The sequence below is a fragment of the Staurois parvus genome, unplaced genomic scaffold, assembly GCF_062004578.1.
Source record: "Staurois parvus isolate SC_StPar_1 unplaced genomic scaffold, SC_StPar_1.0 ptg000608l, whole genome shotgun sequence".
NCBI classification, from domain to species: domain Eukaryota; kingdom Metazoa; phylum Chordata; class Amphibia; order Anura; family Ranidae; genus Staurois; species Staurois parvus.
The window spans coordinates 2,193,093-2,218,363 of record NW_028318404.1 but is presented as its reverse complement, the minus strand read 5'-3'; the positions used below and the strand labels follow the sequence as shown (position 1 = coordinate 2,218,363).

The 25,271-nt window shown below is 40.2% G+C and overlaps 1 protein-coding gene across 3 annotated transcripts in view; it reads right to left on the bottom strand.

Annotated features, from left to right (window-relative positions):
* The window catches only part of LOC149449673 (ceramide kinase-like), a 57,259-nt gene that overhangs the window by 18,662 nt on the left and 13,326 nt on the right, over positions 1-25,271 (bottom strand). For 2 of the 3 annotated variants that reach the window (XM_089692944.1, XM_089692947.1), the window contains exons 2-7: positions 24,306-24,407; positions 13,668-13,790; positions 7,695-7,826; positions 6,574-6,637; positions 4,853-4,998; positions 505-579 (exon numbers count right to left, since the gene is read on the bottom strand). In XM_089692944.1, the coding sequence (XP_089549070.1) occupies positions 505-579; positions 4,853-4,998; positions 6,574-6,637; positions 7,695-7,826; positions 13,668-13,790; positions 24,306-24,407 (642 nt within the window). The remainder of the gene's footprint in view (positions 1-504; positions 580-4,852; positions 4,999-6,573; positions 6,638-7,694; positions 7,827-13,667; positions 13,791-24,305; positions 24,408-25,271) is intronic. The other variant, XM_089692946.1, reaches the window with a different exon arrangement.

Below are 25,271 nucleotides of genomic sequence, written 5' to 3'. Positions count from 1 at the left end.
ATTCACCCCATTTGGGGTCCTGGTATTCCGTTGCTATTGTTATATATTCCTGTATATTTTCTTGAAAAATAATAAAAGCGATTACATAGTTACATAGTCTGGCAGAAAAAAGACAAAAGTCCATCTAGTTAAACCAAAAAAAAAAAAAAAAAGCTATAGTCCTACACCCACAGTTGATCCAGAAGGAGGCAAAAAAAAACGCCAGCAAAGAATGATCCAATTTGCTCCTGTTGGGAAAAAAAATCCTTCCTGATCCCCCGAGAGGCAATCGGATATTCCCTGGATCAACTTTACCTATAAATGTTAGTATCCCGTTATATTCTGTGTATCTAGGAAAGAATCCAGGCCTTTTTTAAAGCAATCTTGAAATAGAAATAAAGATAAATAGAAAGGTTTTAACCTTTTCCAACTCTATCCAAAACAATGAAAACAAAAAAAATGGTTATACATATAAATATTGTAATATGGTTATACATATTTGTATAAACACAAATGTTTAGTTACCTATAATAATGTGCAAGGCTGATGTCACTGGGTCATTGACCCCCATTGTAGCAAAACACACACAATCTGTAGAACCTGCAAGGGGGAGAACACAGAGTCAGAATTTGTTACACGTTCCTAAAGTAAAGTCAGCATGAATGTTCAGTAAATTCTCTTTTTGATTTAGTAACATTAAACATCTGTAGGATAAGTGCACAGTGCTGTCCCCATTGCAGATACGTGAATGACACGTCTGGAGATACTTTAGTTATGTCTGCGCCATTGTACATCTGCCATAAAGGAGACAGACACCCAAGCACACATATAATGCCATGTGACATGTCACAAGCAAGTCCCATTTATGCTAAGCCCCTACTGACAGGTGTAACATTGCCTGTGCAAACATCTGCCTCACCTTCACATACATGAGGAGTGAAAATAAAAACTTTCTCCATAGGAAGAACATATGAAACTTCATAAATGACTCAGTTGGATGTTGGTGAAGGTAAACTGATCAGTCTATGTATGCTGCAAATCTAACATAACTGTCAAATCATTGTTTTTTCATATTCTCCTAAATGTGTGTATCAAGTCAAGGTCTCTACTAAGAATCATGCAATTCTGATTGTCCACATTACCCTTTCCCATATACAATCAGTAGGTTAACACAGTGTTTCTCAACCTTTTTCCAGTCGGGGCGCCCTTGAAAAGTATCTTCAGTCACGAGGCACCCCTGTCCAAGGCTTGGTTCACGTTACTGTGTGTCATGGAACGCACGCAAAATCGCGCTCATTCCTGACAAGCAAACACATGCTCTGCTCTTTAGGGGTACCCCATACATTGGCAAACGCGGGGTGTTTTTGGTGTGGTGCAATTTTAAAACTAATATCAGGGACGACTTTCCCTGCATTTCTGCAGGTTAGGCAGCCCATTGAAATGAATGGGCTGCCTTACACACAACCACACAGATGTGAACCAAGGGCCTGTTCACCTGTGAGTTTGGAGGGCAGTAAACCACACAACTGAGCTGCTTTTACCACCCCCAATTGCTCCCCCCTTAGATGCAGAAACAGCAGCTGGGGGTATACACATGCTATTACCGCAGCTGGAAGTATACCACCAGGTGAATGGAGATGAACTACAACCACCCCACAACTGTGTGTGCATTGTTTGTGGTGTGGTGATTGATGCTGGGGTTAAACCAGGTGGTGAGGAGGCAACATATTGCATCTTTACCGCCTGTCAAATGCCTCTGAATAGCGATCTGAGCATGGATTGCTTTTCAAAGGAGCAGCAGTCCTTGCTGCTATTACGAACAAGTCCTAAAAAGCAGTTCTGATAGGACAGGAATAGGGGATCGAGATTAAAAGTAAAATACATATACACATATAAAAAAAAACACACACATACAAACACAGGTACACACACAGACACACACGTACGTATACACACACATGTACACACACATAGACTCGTACACCCACACACACGTACGTACACCCACACACATACATGTACACACACACACACATGTACACACACGGACACATGTACACACAGGCACATACACACACACACACGTACATATACTTATACACACACGTACATACACCCACACACATACATGTACACACACACAGGCACATGTACACACATACATGTACACACACACAGGCACATGTACACACACACACTCGTACACACACACAGGTACATGTACACACACACACACACACACGTACACATACACATGTACACACATACATGTACACACACAGGCACATGTACACACACACACTTGTACACACACAGGTACATGTACACACACACACTTGTACACACACAGGTACATGTACACACACACATGTACACATACACATAGGTACATGTACACACACACATGTACACATACACACACAGGCACATGTACACACATACATGTACACACACACAGGCACATGTACACACACACTCATACACACACAGGCACATATACACAAACACATGTACACATACACATGTACACACATACATGTACACACACACAGGCACATGTACACCCATACATGTACACGCACACACAGGCACATGTACACACATACATGCACATGTACACACATACACACACAGGCACATGTACACACATACATGTACACACACAGGCACATGTACACACACACTCATACACACACAGGCACATGTACACACACACATGTACACCCATACATGTACACACACAGGCACATGTACACACATACATGTACACACGCACACACAGGCACATGTACACACATACATGTACACACACACAGGCACATGTACACACATACACACACAGGCACATATACACACATACATGTACACACACAGGCACATGTACACACATACATGTACACACACACAGGCACATGTACACACACACATGTACACCCATACACAGGCACATGTACACACATACATGTACACACACATACACAGGCACATGTACACATACACACACAGACACATGTATACAGCATTATGAAAAGTTCCAGTCCCTTAGCTTCCATCACACAGCCAGGTACTGCACTCTAGAGGGAGGCAGAGAGCACAGAAGACACTCCCCTTCCCTGTGCTTTCACTTTGCTGAGCGGTGTGACGGCTCCCAGTGCCGACGTACAGTGCAGCGGGGGATCGGGCTCAAGTGACAGTCATTCTCCCCACAGCACCCCAGAAGACCTCTGGCGGCACCCTGGTTGAGAAAGGCTGGGTTAACATTCCATGCAGAGGTAATGTCACTCTACATATAACAGTCAGCATGGTCCCAGATCATGTGATCAATGTGTCAGCTATAACATGATGATCACATAGCTTTATTCATAAACAAAGCCATGTCAGTGACAGTTCCAACTTCACATGTCTTTTAGGTACGCTCGATGTACATTCATATAGAAATATTTTTGGTAAAAACAAAAGTACAAAAAATAAACTCCCCAGTGCACACGAATGGCAAAAAAAAGCTCTACGCAGCTTCGTCACCCAAGTTATTCCTTCACTGAGCACAGACGCATTTATTCTGGAGGAGCAGAAAAAGTGAACCCAGACTGTTACTAGCAACCTGAGCATTAAAGTCACCTCTACCAGTCCTATGACAATTGTGTGTCACTGTTTTCATTAGTGGCCAAGGGAGTACACAGATATAAGGTGCTAACTGCTAACAAAAGTTATAATTTGCATTATTTGTCCTGTTTACATCATCATTGAAAGTGAAAGTAAAAGAAAACCCAAATTTTGAACAGTAATAAAGGGGAAATGTTCCAATGGGGATACTAGGTCTGGTGACCTGGGGGTCCCCAAGGAAAGCTCTTAATTTGCAGGGATTTCCTCTCACTTCCTGTTTGGCTATTGGACAGGAAGTGAAGGTAGATGTCATTCAATAGCGAATGATGGCGGAAAAAAAAATGACAGGGATTCTAACTTTCCCTCGCTCTATCCAAAATGAAAAAAAATTGCCTATAGTTCTACTTCAATTACCACTAATTCTTGGTATGCTGCATCTGGAGGGTTGCTGGTGATGCTAAACAGCTCTGTTGTAATATGCCAGGCTACATTGACAGCTTTGACCTTCAAAGTCAGCTGCTGTGAATTCCACCACTGGCACAGTGGGCCACTCGCTAATCAACTCCTCCATTTAGAAAATGTCTTGTTTTTTTTTTTCACTGAATACAAGACTTTCTCTGAATGGAGAAGGTGAGATCCTGACATTCATTCACCCCTCCCCTTGTTCATTAAGGGTCAATTCACACCAGTGCATTGATCTGTGTTTTAGCACAGCTGTAAAAAGCAGATCAGTGAAAGGACATCTGAAAAACAATAATTTCCAAGGTGTCCTATTCACACCATAACTCTGCGCATGCGTGTCAACAGACATCAAAATGTATGTCAATGGACCTCAGCGCGCGTTAAGATGTGATTAAAAAGGGATGGAATTGTACGTGCATTTTCCATACATTTTTGTGCAAGTCAGTATAAATTGGCCCTAAGAGAAAGACTTATGTTCAGTGAAAACAATACAAGATGTATTCCAAATGGATTCATTTTGGACGCCTATCATCACCATACCAGCATTGAAACTCACAGCATCTCAGCCGGAAGATCAAAGCCAACAAGGGAATAATACAAGGAAGATTTTTAGGAGTCCTCTAAACAAAGTAAACCAAGAATTAAGAGATAACCCAGCATATGGCAAAAATATTTTTTCCCCGAGAGTTCCAGTTATAGCTAATTATATTTGCAAATAACAGAAAAATCAAAAGACCGAATACTCTTTAACATCAGTGATATTTAACTCTTGACATATAGTCTCGTCGTCCAGAGTGACTCTTCCTACCTGCAGGTATAATTCCAATGCGCAGGGTACACGGTGTCAGTTTTGCGTCCTCCTTGTCCTCACAAATACCGCTGTCGCTCTGGGTGCGTTTTACCAGACCATGAAGCAATTCACTAAACATCCCATCTCCGCCAACACACACAACCCTGCAAACACAAGGCATGAAAACTCACTACTAGTACCATTGGCATGTATACTAAATTATGGCTCAGCATTTGGCCATATCTGAAGGATTTTGAACTTGGTGCAGGTATATGAAGCCCCCTCTAAGTAAATGCACCTAATACAAAAAATTAAAAATAGTTTTAACAGGTACTAAGAAACTCAGAGTAGATCTCAAACATGCAATACATGCCTGGCTACCTAAGAATAATTCTGAGATATTTAGTGTAGAGTGGGAAACACTTCTAAAGCAAGAACAGAAAGACTGTCAGATGACTACGGCACCATTTAGGGTCCAATCACACTTTGGCATTGAGTTGTGTTGAGGTAACGGCCATTCACATTAATGCCTGCTACACGCATTAGCATGGTGCAATGCTATTAGTTTTGAATGGCATTCCAATAAACTAAGGCAATGCAGCTCCAATGCAGATGTTTCAGTACACCACAATGCATGGTAATGAACTACTGTGCGCTACGTTGGAAAAAATGGTGTAATTATGTTTTTTTTTGTACTGAAGTAGTGTTGACAGACCATTTCTATAAGCTGCCTTAAAGTGTTACTAAACCCCGGACCCTGCATTCACTATAGCTGGTCTCCCACAGTACACAGAACATGGAAATGCAATTATTTTGGTAAATATAAAATGCTAAATAACTTTTCTCATCAGAAGTTAGAGCAGCCTTGTGACGTCTTTTAGTGTCCAGTAGAGCACTGGTTAAAGCTTGTAGGAGGAGTTTTCATGCTCCCCTGATTGTCCTATGAGGCTGCAGGACCCCTGACCCTCTGTCTGGAGAGTGCTGATTGGCCCTGTGCTGATCACATGCACTCTCCCAAGAAAAAAAATTCTCTAGCATTACACACCAAAATGATCATGTGCAGCTTGCCCCCAAGGCTCTGTACTATCAGCAGATGGTTTGGGGACAGTAGAAGAAGAGGAAAATCAGAGAAGAGAGGATCAAACATCCTTTTTACACAATATGGAGGATTAACCCCATAGGTTCCACAGGGAGTATAACAAGCATGCTTTACTGCATATACAGACTGATTTTACTGTTGTGGATTTAGTAACACTTTAATGCAAAGCTGCCCAGTGCAAGACAATGTGTGTTAATGAAATGCATGAAGTGAATAGGCCTTTAAGGCATGACTAAGCATAGCACATCCACCCATTACTACAGCATCCAGCAGGGGGGTCAGGCCAAAATCAACTTTATTTCACATACAATACTTAAAATGTATTTCATTTGTGTTTCTTTCTTGTTACTATGTAAGTTCACATAACATAGTCAAATTTAAATGTACTTTTCACAAAAAAAGAGCAAGCCTTAAACAGTTCAACTATTTCCAGAAAAAAAAACTGTTTCTTCAGTATCATCCATGTTAGAAGTCTTGTACCACACAACGCAGAGGCAAAGTTTCCCCTCATGGGCGGATCCTGGATGGGATTTTTTACCAACCAGAAGACAGGGAGACATCTTGGGATTCCAATTGCCAAAAAGCAAGACTGATCCATTTTACAGTTATGTTTGCATTTAATTCAGTGAATATTATTTACCCGTCATATTTCTGGAGATCAGAGTCCATTATATAATCCCTGGCATGGTTAGCTCTGGTAGTTTCTGGAAAAAAAAAATAGAACAGGAATTTATGACTATTTAACTCTAATATAACCCAAATTGAATTGCAGAAAAAGAAGTAACAACACTTTCTGTAAAAGGAACTTTATGATGCCCTAATGTCTCTGTCATTAAAGTGCCCCCAGTGTCATTTCTATACAGATTTGAATGAGGAAAAACAAAGGGCTGCTACTATGATATATCAGTCAATTTTCTAATGTTTACTTACAGCCATTTCTTATGTGATTTTCAAAATTGCTTGAAAATGTTACAAATTTCAGGTATAAAGATGCTGGAGGGAACCTGTATCTAGTTCAATCAACCTCACCGAGAGTGTTTTGTTGTAAAAGGTAAACTACAGGCAAGTATAAATACATAAATTAATGCAGTTATGTTTTTACTGTAGAAATACACTTTTAAATGTATTGTACCTGAATTTGACTTGATATCAGCCTGTTGCAACCCCCTATACAGCAGAGCTCACACTGGGAAAGGGAGGGGCAGGACTGGGAGGAACAAGATGATAAGAGGAGAGGGAGCAGAGAGAGTATCTCATCAGTCTGCTGCTCTTTCACTGCCCAATCAGCAGGCTGGGGATGGGGAAAGGACTTTATCTCTTTTACAGTCTATAACTGTAACAGAAGATGTGCTGTTATCTGTGTGACTGTGCAGTCTGCTAGGGCTGGGTATCTGAGGACTGGATAGACAGAAATAAAAATCCTTTGGCAAAGAAAGAAAAAAACAGCTTTCAATTTTTTATTTAATTTGTGTATTTAGTTGTTTGCCTGGAGTTCAACTTTAATTGTTAACAGGTGTTTGCGTTGTAAGAAGATGTAAGAAATACGTAACTATATTTTTAGTACTGCTAAGGATGAAGCTGAACTTGTATATGTAATTACCAAATATGGCTGCCCCATGTACACAGATAACTACAAAGCATACACAAACTATTTTTTAAAATATTACCATATCATAATGAGATTATTTCCATCAAGTTTTTTTTTATGTATGTATTTTTTTTTTTTAAATAACAACATGTAAAACAAGAGAAGAAGCCTACCAATCACATCACACTCAATCCCAGCCAGCTGGAAGAGATGGCTTATTTCAGTGTTGTAAATACTTGATGCTTTGCGGCTCCCTCCATAGGGGTTTATGAACACAAGCAGTTTCCTTGGCCTGGTGTGACCTGCTGTAGAAACAGATAATTGGTGCAAAGAGTTTTTAAACATATTACAGCAGGATTATACTGTCAACAACCTCTGCAAGCAAAAATAATGTTCTTCTTATTTTCAGGTGTCAAGTATCTCAAATGTAGGTTAGCAAATAGCTTATTAGTTCCTATAGAAACAGCCATCAGTAGATTTTATAACTCCCTCTTTGTTTAAGGCCCTGTTCACACCTTGATGCAAAGGAATCATGGGCAGAATCAGGCAATTCCGCTGGTGATTCTGGATCAGGCTAAAATTGTCAATTTTATCACATTTTTGTCATGTGACAAAACACACGTAAAGAGCGCCAAATTGTGTGGTTAAAAAATGTGCCAAAGTTGCCTCCAAAAAAAGGTACAAAGCTATTCGGCGGCAAAAAAGTGCAAAAAAATCAGCATGAAAAGCTTGAGGGTCCCACATCCCCAGATGTGAATGGAGCCAAAGGCTAACAATGTTCTATATCAGTATTTTTTACTATTTATGTAAAATCCTTGTTTTACAGATTAGAAAATGAATACATCACAACACAATGATACATCCATGACACAATGACACACTCAAGACATGGGAATCACAGAGAGCTATGGGTTTTCTAAACAGAGAGCACTGGAGTAGTTGTCTCCTTTCAGACACTTACTCCCTGGAATCTGACAAATCTCAAAATATGATACCTTTAAGGAAAGGGGGGGAGCCAGTGCTCTGAAATTCAACTGTATGTGTGAATTTCAGTGTGAGCTATTGAGCTCTGTAAACAACATTATTTTCAACAGAGGAGCAAAGGAGAGCCTGATAAAACATGAGAGCTCCACTTGGATATGATAGTTGGATATGAAATGTATGTAGCTATGTATGCAAATGCAGAATTAAATAAAATCAATTTTATATCTGATATTATCTATTAACCCCCCCTGGCGGTATTCCCGAGTGTAGCTCGGGGTAAAGTTTCAGTACCACAAGCGGTAACCATGCGGCGCTGCTCCGGGATCCCTCGATGACTTACCTTGTCCTGCGCTCCCGCGATGTCCCTCCTGCAGTGTCACCGGCAATGTAATCCGGCGGATGCCGGCATCTGTCATCTGGGTTCCGTCCCCTGCGAGTGACAGGACGTACGGGGGACGGAACGGTGGGAAATTTGAAAATGACAAAAAGTGACATTCACTAAAATCACTAAAATCACATAGTATAACATTACTGTATCAAAGCATTTCACATACATTTTGTCTCTAGTGCTTTGTCCTGTGCCCTGCCTGCATTTTTACTGTTCTTTCTGCCTGGAAACTTAGAAAAGTCCATGACGTCCAAAAGCATCCCTTTAGGTCAAAAATGGTTTTAAACCAGCTAGGGAACAGCAATAGTAAATCAGAACCACTTGCAGAATTGAGTGATAATGATTCGTGGGGAAATTGGTCATCAGACACTGAAAACGATTTTGCGACTTTGCTCAGTGATGTGCAAACTTGGCGCTATATTTAAAATTTAAAATTTCAGTGTTTTTGGTTTGATTATATTATTGAATTAAATTTATTATTATTCTATTATTATTTTTTATGATTATTTAATAAATTATAATTTATGATTTCGTGTTTCAAGTTTTATCATATCCGGAATGTTTACTAGACTCTTGTTTGGACAGATTTCAGTGAGTTATTCCTAAAAATTACAGGCCTACAATAAAAAAAAAACATATTTCCATGCAAAAAAATGTACCGCTTTGAGCACAGAAATATGGACATAATCATACCGCTAGGGAGGTTAATATTTTTTTTGTTGTTTTATATAATTTATTGTGTTTTTATGTATTGTTTAACCACTTGCCGCCCAGCCACTGTAGAAACACGGCAGCAGGGTGGCACGGCTGGGCAAAACCACGTTTTAAAACGCGCTTTTGCAAAACAGGTAGGAGGCGCACACTAGGCGCGCCGCTGCCCTACCTGCACCCAGCCGTGGATGTCAGTCGCCGGGTCATGACCAGTCATTACCGGCTGTGTCCCGCCGATTAGCGGCAATCACTGACAGAGAGCAGGGCTGCAGTAGCTCTGCTTTCTGTCAGTTTCCTGACAGCTCCTGACACGCTGATCAGGAGAGAAGAGTTTATCTCTCCCGATCAGCGTGTCCCCATGCAGTACACCCCCCCACCCCCTAGTAAAACACTCCCCTCACACAGTTAACCCTTTCAGTGAATAAAAAAGTTAACCCTTTCCTCCCCAGTGCCATTAGTACAGTGTCAGTGGTTTTTTTTTTGCACTGATCACTGTATTGGTGTCACTGGGGATGTCAGTGACCCCAAGTCAGTTCCCCCCCAGTGTCAGAATGTCCACCGCAGTCCTGCCATTAGTCGCTGATCACCGCCATAAGTCACTGATCGCCGCCATAAGTCGCTGATCGCCGCCATTATTAGTATAAAAAAAAATTAAAAATCTGAGTATCTTTCCCGCCATTTGTAAACACTATAACTTTCCCGTAAACCAATTAATTTACACGTATTTGGGTTTTTTTTTAGCAAAGACATGTCGCAGAATGCATTTTGGCCGAAATTTATGCCGAAATTTGATTTTTAAATTTTTTTTACTGGACATGTTTTATAGCAAAAAGTCCAAAATATTGTTTTTTTTCTCAAAATTGTCAGCCTTTTTTTTTATAGCGCAAAAAATAAAAACCGCATAGGCAATCAAATACCACAGAAAGAAAGCTCTATTTGTGTGAAAAAAAGGACATAAGTTTCATTTATGTACCGTATTGCATGACTGTGCAATTGTCCGTTAAACTAGCGCAGTGCTGTATAGCAAAAAAATGGCATAAATTGCAGTATCTATACCATAGTTTGTAGACGCTATAACTTTCACACAAAGCAATCAATATACACTTATTGGGATTTTTTTTACCAAAAACATGTAGCAGAATACATTTTGGCCTAAATTTATAACCAACTTTGAGTTTACTATATATTGTTTATAGGTGAAATTAAAAAATATAGTTTTTCTTCAAAAGTTTTGGTCTTTTTTTGTTTATAGCGTGACAAAATAAAAACCGCACGGCTGATCAAATACCATCATAAGAAAGCTCTATTTGTGTGAAAAAAAGGACGTAAATTTTGTTTGGGTGCAGCATGGCATGATCGCGCAATTATCAGTTGAATTAGTGCAGCGCCGAGTAGCAAAAAGAGGCCTGGTCATTAAGGGGGGTAAATCCTCAGGAGGGAAAGTGGTTAAATTATGGTACAGAGTACAAAGAAAAAAAAATCAACATGTATAATTTAGAATATAAAACAACATCCAAGACAAAGTGACTAACAATTCTGTAAAAGTTTGGCTTTAGTCAAAATCAAAAATCAGAGGTAATCAGATTCAAAACTATGCTGGAAAATGAGTTGGAAAATGTAAGTGAATGTGATTGGTCGTCACAAAGAAGAATTCTTCCTATTTTAGACATTAAGGATGAATGAGGTGCAATGTGTTTACAATATAGACACATGACAAAAAATGACTAAGGGACAAAGATGAATAAGACTCTATGAATAAAAAAGTAGTGAGATCCTTTCTAATGAGTAAGCCTGTCTCCTAATAAATGACTTCATAGCATTTAAGCTATATTTCCATACATAAGCTGCCCAAGAAATTAGTCTGTAAGTAGACAAGTGAGTTTTGTAGGCGAGCCATTGCCACACCTTTAACAATGTGCGATTTTCTCCTCGTCATGAATCAGCTGAATTAGGATGGTGACGAAAACAGTAGAACAAAGTCTAAAGCTGGCCACAGATGCCTCAAATTCTTGTTGATTTCTGCTAAATCATACAAAATTGGAGCCTTGGTGGCCTTTGCAAGAAGATTCTGGCAAAAAGTTGATTCAAAAATCAACTGAGCCTGGTGGAAAGTTTTGGCCAAACAGTGATTGTATCTTATTCAGATGGCAATGAAGATTCCTTCATCCATGCTGTTAGCATGGTTGCAAGACTTGAGCTGTCTATGGCCAAGCTAGGACTTAGTACAGGAGAGCAAAAGAACCTTTTTTCTCCACTCTATGCAAAGCTAAAAAAAAGTTTGGCTGGAGTTCCATTTAAACTCACTACTAAAACTTCTCTTTATCCAGCATAATGTAGCTGGATTTAAAATGACCAAACAAACACCTTAAAGTGAAATCATCTGTAAAAAATTGTTAGGTAAAGTTTAGAGTTGCTTGAATAACTGGTAAAATATCTCTATAGTGGAACTAAAGGCCATAGAATACTCACCTACACATCACCAATGCGACCATCAGATCCCTGGCCACTGACATCTTCTCCCCATGTTTCTTCTGGGTGTCGGGCTTTCTGGGTGTCAGGCTTTCTGCCTCGTGATTGGCCAGCAGGGATGGTGTGTCTCCTGCGCATGTGCAGCTCAGTGTACATTCCAAAGAACAATGCAAAGAGGCAGGATGCATGTCTCTTCTTCAATCAAAAACTGCTTGCTTACAATTTTTGTTACTAAAACTTTAGTTACACTTTAACATTAGAGAACATTTTTTATGGAACCTTCACAGACAACCCTCTAAAACCTAACCTAAAGTCTAAAAATGAACTATTAACACTTAAAGCCCAATATAATCCCCTTAAATTATTACTATAATTCAGTCAGGCTGCATATACAGTAATAAATATAATTTTTTACTGCTGCGGGCATATAGGAGAGTGTGACCTCAGCTCTATGCAGAGCAATACAAAGCAGCATGCTTGTGCTGACAAGGGAGACCCGGTGATTGACAGCTGTAGCCACCAGTGGCAGTGCGGGTAGGGAGCATGCGCCCCCCTACCTGGAAATATGAAATCACTTATATATATGTGATTTTGCGCAGCCCTGCCGTCCTGTAGCAGTAGTTCTGCTATAGGGCGGTCGGGAAGTGGTTGACCCAGACTATTAGGTCAAGATTTTCTTTTGTAACTTATACTTTGGCACAGATTTGTAATAAGGAAATGGTGATAATTTGTTGTGGTGCAGAAATATTGTACCAGTGTGTATCTTTAGAGGCAGCAAGATACCTGCTGTTGAGGTTCTAATGCAGCTTAGAAAGTTAGAATCATCAGCTTAAAGTGAAGGCTTACCCTAGAATTACTCTATGAATATTGAAACATCCATATAGCACATGTACCTTGCTAAATGCAAAGCACCTTGTTTGACTCTTGTCCAGGCTCTGGGTGTCCAGAATTCAGCACTGGAAACTGGTGACCATCTACAGTTTTGCTCAGCACCACCATGCTATCTAATTTTTAAGCCTGACAGGGAAACACTTCCTCTATGCCGAGATGTTGTCAAAGATGTGGATAGAACGGGGATGGGGGGGGGGGGGGGGTGAGCAACACTATGAGTTGCTAAATAGGCGATAGGTTTCAGAGTGGACTGCTGGACAATCATAGCATGGACAGATGTCAAACATAGTACTATGAATTTATCAATGTATCTGCATATATATTACCGTATATTGCTATTTATTGTCCATAAAAGTGAACTTCCACCCCTTACCACCATGCATTAGGTGGGTGTTAATGGTGATGGAGGTGGAGTTCTGATCAAGTGATTAATGTGATTGGTGGCCACGTGATCCAGATCACAAATAATGACCAGGAGCTGTCCATGAGCTGTCCTCGGAGATCCTTCGAGCCACATGGATGCATACTTTGCAGCAGCTGAGCATTAAGGCCCGCCGACCCTGTAGCTGCATATATGTGTTACGCTGTCGGAAAGAGGTTAATGTACTGAACACACCACTATTTTTAGTTTCAACAAAATATGTGAACACAAATTCTAAAGCTGAGCAAAATTTATTTTCACCATGAGAGAGGTTTTACATACCAGACTGTTGCATTTCCTTTTGAATACGTTGTACCCAGCCGTGACACACCTGCGCATCTGGAGCTGTGAATGTCACCGTTTGCAGAGACCAGCGCTTACAGGACTTACGCTGCACATAATACACTGTAATGAGACACATCAACAGAATGAGTTCACTACAGAAACCCTATGAAATACACAAGAATATGGAAAAATGGTGCATACTGTGTACCATGGGATCTGCAAGTTTAATTATCTTTTAGAAGGCAACATTTTACCTGTTTAAAAAGCAAAGTTTAGATTCACTTTATATGGAAAAAAAGGTTCACTTTAAACAATTAGAAAGGTTGAGTAAGGATGCTAGAATAAGTATAATCCTCCATCTGCTGTAACAAGAAGATTCTGCCATGTTCTGATTCCTGGGTTGTGTAGCCAGGCAATAGGCTGTGCGCTCTGCACTTTGGGCACAAACGTTAGCAGAGTCTTCAGTCATATTGGCTGAAGACTCTACTACATCAGCTCTTACAGCCACCATGGCAGTGGATCATGTGATCTAGAACCAAAACAGCACTGGATAATGACCAACAGAAAAGATTGGGCAACAATCGTTGTATGTCACACAACACAAACTCACCCAAGGCTACAGTTGGGTGCCTTTTGATGGCCAACGTACAGAGACAAAATTAATAAATAAGCCAAAAGTTTAGTTTAACTTTAAACATTTACAGAGGGTGAGTAAGGCTATTAGAAAACACAAACTCATCCATCTGTTGTAACAAACAGATTCTGCAATATTTTGGGTCATGTAGCCAAGCATCAGGCTGTGCGCTCTGTGCCCAAATGTTAACAGCATCCTTACTGATATTGACTGTATCAGCTCTTACGGCCACTGTGGCATTAGATAGTGTGATCTGGAACCAAAGCAGCATTGGATAATGGCAGACATATAGGTTTAGGCAAATTCTCATGAATCTACCCTCAGCAACAGTGGGTTGTACTGCACGCAGTCCAACCCACTCCCTCCAACAGTGGGTTGTACTGCACACAACACAAAGGCACTCAAGGCTACACTGCCTTTTGAAGACCAATGTACAGAGCCAAAATAGGTAGGCTAAAAGATATTATGGAAAATCCAGTCAAAGTTACACCTATGAAAAGTATATGACACTTGCATTATTATTGAGCAATTCCCATAGAATCAAGCCTTTTTCTTATCATTTAATCTTTTGAAGGTGACTACTTACCATCAAACTGGCATATCAGCTGTTTGCATACCGTTATTAAATAAAGATCAAAAAGTTTAAAAGTCAGTTGCTGATTTCTTTATTAGCTGCTGTACATAAGAAAAGGCATAAAAGATTGTACGTTGATTACTTTAATCTTTCAAATTCTATTGCAGTTCCTCAGAAAATCTATTAACGCGTCACTAACCATGTTTTACCTATTGATTCATCATTTTAAATGTTAATTGATTTTATGAATATTTGCCAACATACTGCTAGTAAGCTTTCCATAGTGATAAGTCATATCTATTTACAAAGGCGCTAAGGTAACAATGCAGGTAAGACCACATCCGCATGTAGTCTTTGACCTGTGTGAGCTACAAATAGCAGCATGATTGCGTGTAAAGTCAAAGGAAAGATTGTAAAGGTCGGTATTTATAGCAATATAGGTGCAATTTAGATACATATGTAACATATGCCTGCTTTAGTGTATTCTACAAACCATATAACAGCCATAGACGATGCTGCTGCTCTTTTTTCGGTAATGACAGATCTAATTTCAAGCACAACTCCAGACAATTCTATACACACACACGTATAAAGGGTTTGAACCTGTCACTTTTTTTTCCCTGGAGCAGTAACTGCAAGTTAACCTTGCCTCCTATAGCTCATTGGGATATACAGAAGCTATTACAACAGCTTGGCTTAATTACATCTTGCTATTAACATTTCAATACTCAGCATTGCTTCCACCCTGTGGGAGAAGATTACCATGTGAATAGAGCCTCATCTATGTAAGTATTCCATAAAACCATGCGGATCCACACCCCTGTAGATCTTCTTTAGTGCTCAGGTGTGTTGAGGCTATGAGAAAATAACAGTGTTGACGTCACTTGAACTGCTGACAAAGAATGTGGCCTATCATGGAAGAGCATTAAACAAAGATCACATTTACCTGCAGGCTGAGGAGAAAGCAAAGTAAATGTCTTTCTTCAAGTTCTTATAGTTGGGAGCTGCCCCATTGTCAGTGTGACACGTCATTGTGAGATATCATCTTCTGTGGTTTCAGAAACTCACATTACAATTGAGGCTGGAGTGCTCATGGTGGACGATCTACCCTCACCATATAAACAGGACAGCGTTGCTAAGCTGGTTGCTAGGACATTAGCAGCTGGGCCACACAGCATCATCAGGCCCCTGCCTTCACCATGACAACCAATGACATTATGTCTATAACAGCCAATTATTCACAGTGCTGGGCATTAGTGTTTGTGGTGCCAGTGTCATGGCAACCAAGGGGGGTTGTTGGTCGTAAAAACATGGTGGCTTTCAGGGGGGAGGGAGGGGAGTAGTGTTGTCAATCTTGGGGTGGGGGGCAGGAAAAATGGCCACCTCAGGCACACTCCTGGTCATAGATACTCTGTCTCGTGGTAATGTGACAAATGGCAGACATTGTGGCAGATTCCTACACGTGTCTGTATGGTGTCTGTGGATCGGTCGCAGCTCTGACACAACTGTCACATTCCATTCTCCAGTGCAGTGTCAGAGTTTTACAAGCTGATAATTAATTTGGAGAAATTGGGAAAGTAATGGAAATATACCAAATATCAGTTCCAGAGAAATACAAAGGACAATTTTTTTGCAGAATTGACTCAAAGATATTACAATAAGCGTGACACTATGAACAACTGCTTCCATGCAAGAGACCTTTCCTTTCCTTATCACCAATATGGTGGGATTTTTTCATTCCCCTGGTGTGAACGTGCCCTTGTGGTGTACGTTATCCTGATTCTTCAGTGGGTGCTGTGTGATACTGGGCACCACTGCTGTGTGCGCACCACTGAAAGACTCTTTTTTTAATGTGTTTTTCTTAACCATTTGCCCTCCAGAAGATTTACACCCCTTCCTGACCAGGCCATTTTTTGCGATATGGCGCTGTGTTACTTTAACTGACAATTGCATGGTCATGCAATGTTGCACCTAAATGAGCTTTCTTTTGGTGGTATTTGATCACCTCTGCATTTTTTATTTTTTGCGCTATGAACAAAGATACTGACAATTTTAAAAAAAACTATATTTTTGACTTTTTACAATAAAACATATCCAATAAAAAATGTAAACAATCACAATTCTTTATAAATTTAGACAAAAATATATTCTGCTACATGTCTTTGCTAAAAAAAAAATCCCAATAAGTGTAAATTAAATCGTTTACGTAAAAATTATAGCATCTACAAATGGCAGTATATATACTGGGATTTTTATTTTAACTTTTTTTATACTAGTAATGGTAGCGATAAGTGACTTATAGCGGGACTGTGGCGGGCATTCTTACACTGGGGGGAACTGACTAACTGCCACTGACATCCCCAGTGACACTAAAACAGTGATCAGTGCTAATAAAAAGCATTGACACTGTACTAATGACACTGGGCAAGAAGAGGTTAACATCTGGGGCGATCAAAGGGTTAACAGTGTGGTGTGTGTTTTACTATGTGTGCTGTGTTTTTTTTTTACTTGGGAGACATGCTGCTTTGTACCTCTCTGTTGTGCAGAGATACAAAGCAGCATGTCTATGCTGACAGGAGAGAGATATGTGTTGTTTACACACAGATCTCTTCCCTCTCTGCCCTGCCAACGATCACCGAGTCCCGGCCGGGACCCCGTGATTGACATATCCAGCATCCAATAGCGGAGTGGGTAGGGCAGCAAGTGCACGTGCCCCCTACCCAGAAATGCGAAATCACGTATATTTACATGATTTTTCACAGCTGAGCCGCCCTGTAGCAGTATATCTGGTTAAGTGATTAAAATGAAATACTGTTTTTGTCTTTATATGATCTTTTGCTACGCCCAAGTGCTGCAGCCTCTTTGTGGTCGTTTTCTATATACATGAACTCCAGAGATGGTTGCATGACATTGCACAAGGTAGGTTTCCTGTTGGTGACAACGGTGGACAATGGCTGCTTAATGTGTGTTAAAATGGTCACTTGTAGTCACTATCAGAAACACGTGGAACAATGCATGAAGCCTCTATCATAATAAATAAAAAAGTGGATAATATATACGATTTATACATATATATATATATATATATATATATATATATAAACACATACATACAAACAAAGGAAGACTTCTAAAGATTAGACTTTCTAAGAATTTTCTGACTTCTCTTACTTACCTAAGTTCTCGGGAAAAATGAGTTAAAAGTGCTGGTACAACTGACGTGTCACCTCTTACAGCAAGCTGTCCCTTTAAGCCATATATTCTGGTATGGGTAGGACAGTTGTCATGGTTACATTGTTGAGGAGTATACAATGTCGCCAGGGAATCCAAACTCATTGAATATTTTGCCCCCATTCATCAGGCTTTTGAAGGTCCTCTGAAGAGTAGAGGCTGAGGCCTACCATGTTTATCTATGATGTTTTGGGCCTCATTTACTATAAGTGATGTTCACCTTAAATTGGACCATACATAAAAGATGGAAAGTCTACTTTACTGTTAGTGAAAAAAACCCACTTACCTCATCCTTGGCTTCTGACCCATCCAGGAGGCGTGGGTGACATCACCGTGCCTTTGGGGAAAGCTGGGAGCTTGAATCCCACTAAAATTTACCCCGGCCCTTTGCAGGAGTGGATTTTGTGTGATTTTGAGTCTCAGTTTATCCAGGAGACATCAGTTACATCATCCACAGTGCAGTAGCTCTGAATTTGGTGATGCTGCAATGGAGGAAATAGTGAACCACACATGCAGGGGTTTGACAGCTCACACCTGTGATGGTGGGGGTGAGCAATAATGGCTGGGTGTGTCTTAGTAACATCCTAGCAACGAGGCAGAACAGGGGATGCTATTGGTCAGAGTTTCTTGCCCTGGTTCCGCAAGGTAAATAAATGGCCTATATCTTTGGCAGGGGCATTACCTAATTTTATTCAATGTTGCACAGTTTGTTTTTATGTGCAGACACCCCTTACCTTCATAGGCAGTTTATTGGTAAGGGTGAACTAACCCTTTAAAGCAGAATTAAAGCCAATTTAACTGTTTACAAAAACAGTTGAATTCAAGGCATGCCATGAATGAAAACTGTCAAGGTTGCTTGTCCTCTCAAATGGCTGGAATTATAACTGATCACATGTGCAGCACTAAGGCCAATGCAGATCAAACAGAGGCTAAGCTGGCAGCTTCCTTGGCTACAGGTGTGAAGGGACTCTCAGGGTGGCCATGAATGCTGAGTATGTGCCCAACACGCATTAAAGCAGAAGAAGCTACTTGGGTGAAAGATAAGCCATCTTCAATATTACATACAAAGTCCATATGAATGTGACTACTAGATACTGTACTTCCTCAGAAAATTCTTTTACCATTGCAACCCTTGACAGCATGGCATCTCTCTAAACAATGCAAAAAACATTCATTTAGCTCTTATGATATATTTATGGGAAGATAATTAGCCTAAACTAATTTCCACCCTATAATTATACCAAATCTGTAGCCTAATAGACAGTTGCTTCAGTATCATTACAAGCATGTGGCATCACTAGTTCTCACAGGACACTGGTTCAATGCGCAAAATGACTTTGTCTGCTGAAAGTTTTGTAACAATTTATTATAGGACTGGTCCACCCAAAGATGATATGTTATGTCAGATTCCCTACATAAGATAGCCATAAACTAGCAGAATTGTCTTTAAATATTTTCATTTTAAGAATGTTTAATCATTTTTCTAATGGTTAGTGGGATCAAAATGATGTTCATTTTGATGAGAAAATTCAAAGTGGGATGTAAAAATATTCTCGAATGATTTAATTTCTAACAGTGTATGTGGTTTTTGTTTGGGTAAGTCTATTCACTCCAAAATCAAATGTTAACTAGGAACTAAAGTTTAAAAAAAAAATAAATAAATGTCAGCGATTACAATTTCTACAGCTACTGACCTTTATTAAACAGGTACTCACCAATCCAGGAGTCCAGTCCTGTCTCTACTGAAGTCGGTTCTTTGCTGGTCTTCGAATCTCCAGTGCAGCCATCTTGGTTGTGGGAATCCAGCTGTGACTTCCTGTTGATTCACAGCTGGCTCCCCACTCTGCATATGCAAGATCGCTGTGCGCTGGCAGATTGATCCCGCAACCTCATGGGACAAAAAAAACGTCCAAAAAAATGTTAGAATACGGAGAGGAGAGGCACATTAGCTTTTAAGTGAAGGTTCACTTTAAAGACAAGCTTTTTTTTAAGTACTTTCAAATGATATTCGTCAAGACATTTAATGTACTAATGAAATTTTCATCCAAATGTTCAGATCAACATTGTACAAAATAGTACTTGTGTATGGCCAAATTAACTCTGCTCCTGATCCCCTGGGAGCTTACGGCCCTGTTCACATCTGAGCGATTTGAAATTTCGAGCAGAATAGGCATGATTATGCCTATCTTATCAAATCGCGATGCATGTTTGGGTGCGTATAATCATGGCACCCCAACGCACTGCGATTTTGCCATGAAAAAGCTCACAAACCACGGTAAAACGTGTGAAAAAGCACCTGGCTGAGTTCCAAACTTTGGTACGTGAGTACCTTTGGCTGCCCCACGTGTAACAAGCGTCACTATGTGAAAATCGCACAAAAAGAGCTAGAATGCTTATTCCATAATATGAATAAATAAATAACAGGGACAGTGAGAACTCCCCATAATGATCACAGTAGGTGGCAGATGAAACAACAAAAATGCCAAAATCTCACTAATAAAGTCCTGGAGGGATATAAGAAATATTTAGGTGGCTTAACTATCCAGCATCTACCAAAAGATGAAATATCAGTTCTGGGTGGACTGACCCTTTAATTTAACGTACTGCACGTGTCTTATGAAAACTCAATAGAACTGTCCTATTCAACATAATGTACTGTATTTTATACCAGTACAACATATTCATCCAAGATCTGAACTATACTTGGTAACAGGCCAAATCATGACTAATACACAACAAAAAGTCCTCCGTAATTTGTTAGATCTTGGCAGGTGTGACTATCCTGTAATATAAATGGATGCAGCACGTGTGTTATAGATGACAGTTACAGAATGTTAGTCAGGCTAAAAGAGAACAATATTACCAGGTTCCAGGGCCTAGAACTAATAAATCTACCACATCTGAAGGAATAAAGCAGATGACTAACTAGAGCAGCTTTTCTCAACCTTTTTAACATAGAGGAACCCTTGAAATATCTTTCCAGGTTCAGGGAACCAGAGAATGCTCCTTACATTTGTGGTCATTGGAGATCATCCCCCATTACAGATAGCTAATAAATATACTGCTGTTTGTAGTTACTTATCTGATGGGCAAGAATTGTCTATTGCTCAAGGAACCCCTGTCAACCTCTGGAGGAACCTTGGTTGAGAAAGGCTGGACTAGATGATATAAGAACTTTCACTTTTACCAAGTACACATATGCGGTACATGGTAATAGAACATGCTCTTGCTTCTTTTGGAACTGTGAAGAAGGGTTAGAACCCATGGTGGAATTTTACTGGTATACAGTGCTCCTGTACAGCCCACTCACATCTATCTGGTCTGTTGTGGTACATTAACGCACATGGATAAACATGCATAGTGTTAAGGCAGTTTACTCATTTGATGGGCTGCCACCGCACCAGAACGGATCTAAAAACATATATGCACCATTTCTTCTAACACAGCACACCGCATTACATGGTAGTTGTGCTAGGGCTACTACTGTGACCCACAAGTATAGCTAAAAAAATGTTTTGCAGATTTACTAAAGGAGATATCAATTGTGTACAGGGGAATCAAACCTCTTGCTAACCACGTGAAGTATATGGGCAGCTGCAAGGTGAGTGGGCCTTATTACCGCGCACACCATGCATGGAGACCAAGCTGCCAAAGACAGTTCCCAGTCTCTGCTTATGACCAGGTGGCCATGCTTACAAATCATATGACCAGTGTGAATGCCAATCACAGTGATCATGTGTTCAGGAAGCCCATCCTGCCATTCAGTGTTTAGACTACGTTAAAGGGCTGCTGAGACAAGGCAGGAAGAGGTTAAAAAAATACAGGAATCTGCCTTACATATGGATTGAGCATAGCTTCACTTTATTCACTTTGCTAAGTAAACATTCTCTACTCCTTTAGTAAATCAATCCCAATGTGTAGTTAGGAGATGAGTCATGTAACCATCCTAGTAAATCAAACTGATATGTTGTTGCAATTCACAGCAATTAAAAGATTTCATCGCTGAGAAAAATCAGGCTGTAATCAAACCTTCCCTCTTCTATGTCCAATTTTTGCCAGATGTGTTTTTTTTTGTTTTACTGAAATCAATGAAAATGCACCAAAGCAAACAACTGCACATGTGCAAGCATTGTAATGCATATGTAAATAGCATCACTTATAAGCCTTCTGTGTAATATCCTGTCAGCTTCTCCTCCGATCCAGTGCTTCTCCTCCGATCCAGTGCTTCTCCTCCGATCCAGTGCTGGTCTTATAAGGAGTATGTCCCACTCCATGTTACAAGACTCACTGATGTGCAGTGTGGTGGGTTACCATTGATTTCTATGAAAAATGCATCTGGTAAAATGGATTGTGTAAATGAGCACGTTCCTACGCATACGGAAGTCCATTCATTCCAAAATACACAATACTATGGCACCAGATGGTTTGGCATGCACAAAATGCACAGGTTAGCAAATGCCTGAGGGTGCCATTAAGAATTTATTGCACTGCCACAAGTCTGTTAAAGAGCAGTGCGTTTCTGTGCGAGTCAGGTATGTGCGATTTTGCCCACATTCCCAACCCACACTAGTGTGAACCTAGACCTAAAGTATAACAGAAGGCAAAACTTTTTTTGTAGTTTTGGACAGAGTGGAGAGGGATTAGAACACCTGCAGGGTCTTTATTACTGCCTGTGTCCCCATTATGGAAATTCACCTCCTGTATTAGTCTAGGTGAGCATTATCATTGAAGATGAAAGTGAAAAAAAATTCCAAATTTTGAGTGGTCACCAGAACAAGGATAGTGGGGAAATCCTCCCTAGTTCCGCCTCTGAATTCGACTAATGCAGTTCTCTGGGGCGGCGCCACAACCACACCGCAACTATGTGCAGGGCAAGTGCTTGTGGCACAGTAGTGCAGCAATTCTATGGTTAAATCAGGTGGTGAGGAAGGTGACATATCACCACCTATCAAATGCCCTCTAAAAAGTGATCCACCCCAAATCACTAAGCACAGGCCACTGCTGATATGAATGAGCCCTTAGTATATTCAGAGAAGATCTGCAAAGTTATGAAGGGATAAAGAGTTGCACAAACAACTAGAAAAGCTACAATTTCTGGGGAAATTGTGTGAAGTGTTCTTGCCTCTACCAGTAGTCTACAACTGGAGTGGGCAGAGTAACTGGGTGGAGTGGCTTGTCACTCTGCTGCCTGCTCACACACCTGGGTTCCTATGGCAACTCACTCTACAGCAAGGGCAGAGAAGAGCAGTTAAAAACAAACTGCTCCAACTTGCTCACTTCACTGGCGGCTGCCATCTTCAAATGGTTGTAGTTTAAAAATTATAAATCCTACACTGAAGAGCTTTATATTGTGAGAATCACAAGACCCAGACCTACATTGTGATGCATAGTATGTCTCTGAAATATTAAAAATGAAGGCACAGTCGCAATTTAGAAATTGCCCTTCACATTTGAGGTGGCTAGAGTGGAGTTTCAATGAATATCAATGGGCGGCGTGAGTTGCAAACAAATGGTCATATTGTGAAAACTATCAGGACTATGGCTTAGCCGTGAACATTGTTAGTGGCAGCAGGGATAGCTGAACGTTTTGATATAAGATTTGTGTAGGTGGGCTTGAAAATGAGGGAGTGATGGCAGTTAAGAAATCATGTCCTGATCTTTCAGTTCACACTCTAGCTTTTGTCAGCTCCCACTCTAGTTTTGAACATTCCGCCATTCATTCCTATGGGACCAATTTCACCACAAAAACGCAGATATTTAGTGAACCATTCGGCGAAACGTTCCACAAAGTCATAGCACACCAATCGGGAACAATCCGCACGTTTCGGTATATTACTGTCTATGTAGTGTAAAAACTGTGGGAGGAGTTAGGGTGGTAAATTTGGCTATAATAAGAATATATAGGTGAGATAACAGTAAGTGGTCTTGCCATGCAAGAACACTTAATAAGGCTAACAAATGCAGATTCAGTCAGGTTGACAAACAGGTCTTCATGCTTATGATGAGCCAGACATAATTGTCAAGAATAAAATGACAAGCACCAATCAGAATGCAGCGTAAGCTGTTAAAGATTTTGGGAAGTATTCCCCTACTTAATAGAGTGACTCATGGCCTTCACCTTCTAAATGTAGTTAATTACACACAGGATGCAAAGCAGACAATCACTGTACTTCCTCCATTCCAGTGTCAGTTTTACCTGTGAAGAGGCTGCTTGGAGCATTGGTTGTCTTAGTCCATTGTTTACTGTCACCTTGCTGAACAGTGATGATTTCATTCATAGGAATGGAGGCTGACTGACCTGAAAAGAGAAAAGAGCATAAGAAGGTGTTCATGCAATATACCTGCCAGGGACAGACTTGAGCATACGGAAGTAAACTGGGAATTGATTTCCGAGAACAGGAAGCTGCTGAGATAAAAATGTTTATTTAAATAATCAATGCTGTCAACTGGTCAGACAGGAAATTATAAAGTGTATGCATAGCCAAAATGTTTAATTTTGTTTGGAAAGAGTAGGGCAGGGTTAGGTTCCCCAGGTCAGATTTTTATTTCTGGCTTTGTCCCTGCTTAGGGGAATCACCCTACATCATTATCAAGGAGACAGAAAGTGATGGGAAATCCAAAATTGTACACAGTTAAATACTGTAGTTGGTACTATTGTATAAAGACATCGGTCCATCCAGTTCAACCTGCGAAAGTGTGTTTGTGTGTGACTACTGTTTTCCATATCCATGTACATTGTGTTCACTAAGAAACACATCGAAATATTTTTTTTAAATTTTATCTATGATCCCTGCTGACACCACCAACTGTGGAAGGGAGTTGCACATGCTTACCGCTCTAACACTAAACTTCTAACAGTAAAAAACCTATGTTCTCTAAAGCCGGCCATAGATGCATCGAAAACTGAACGAAAATTCTTGGTTGTCAGTTTTTTGCATCATTAGTGTTCCAGCTGCAACACGCGATTTTTGTGTCGCAATCGAACATGCATAAATCAACATGCTGGACTTTGTGTAGAAAAACAAAACAAATGATGGCACAATCATATGCATCATTTTCGTTTTTCAATCCACAGAACATTTGGTTTTCGACTATCTATGGCCTTCGTAAGAAACACATCTAAAAGTTTTTTTACCTTATCTATACTCTCTGCTGACACCAC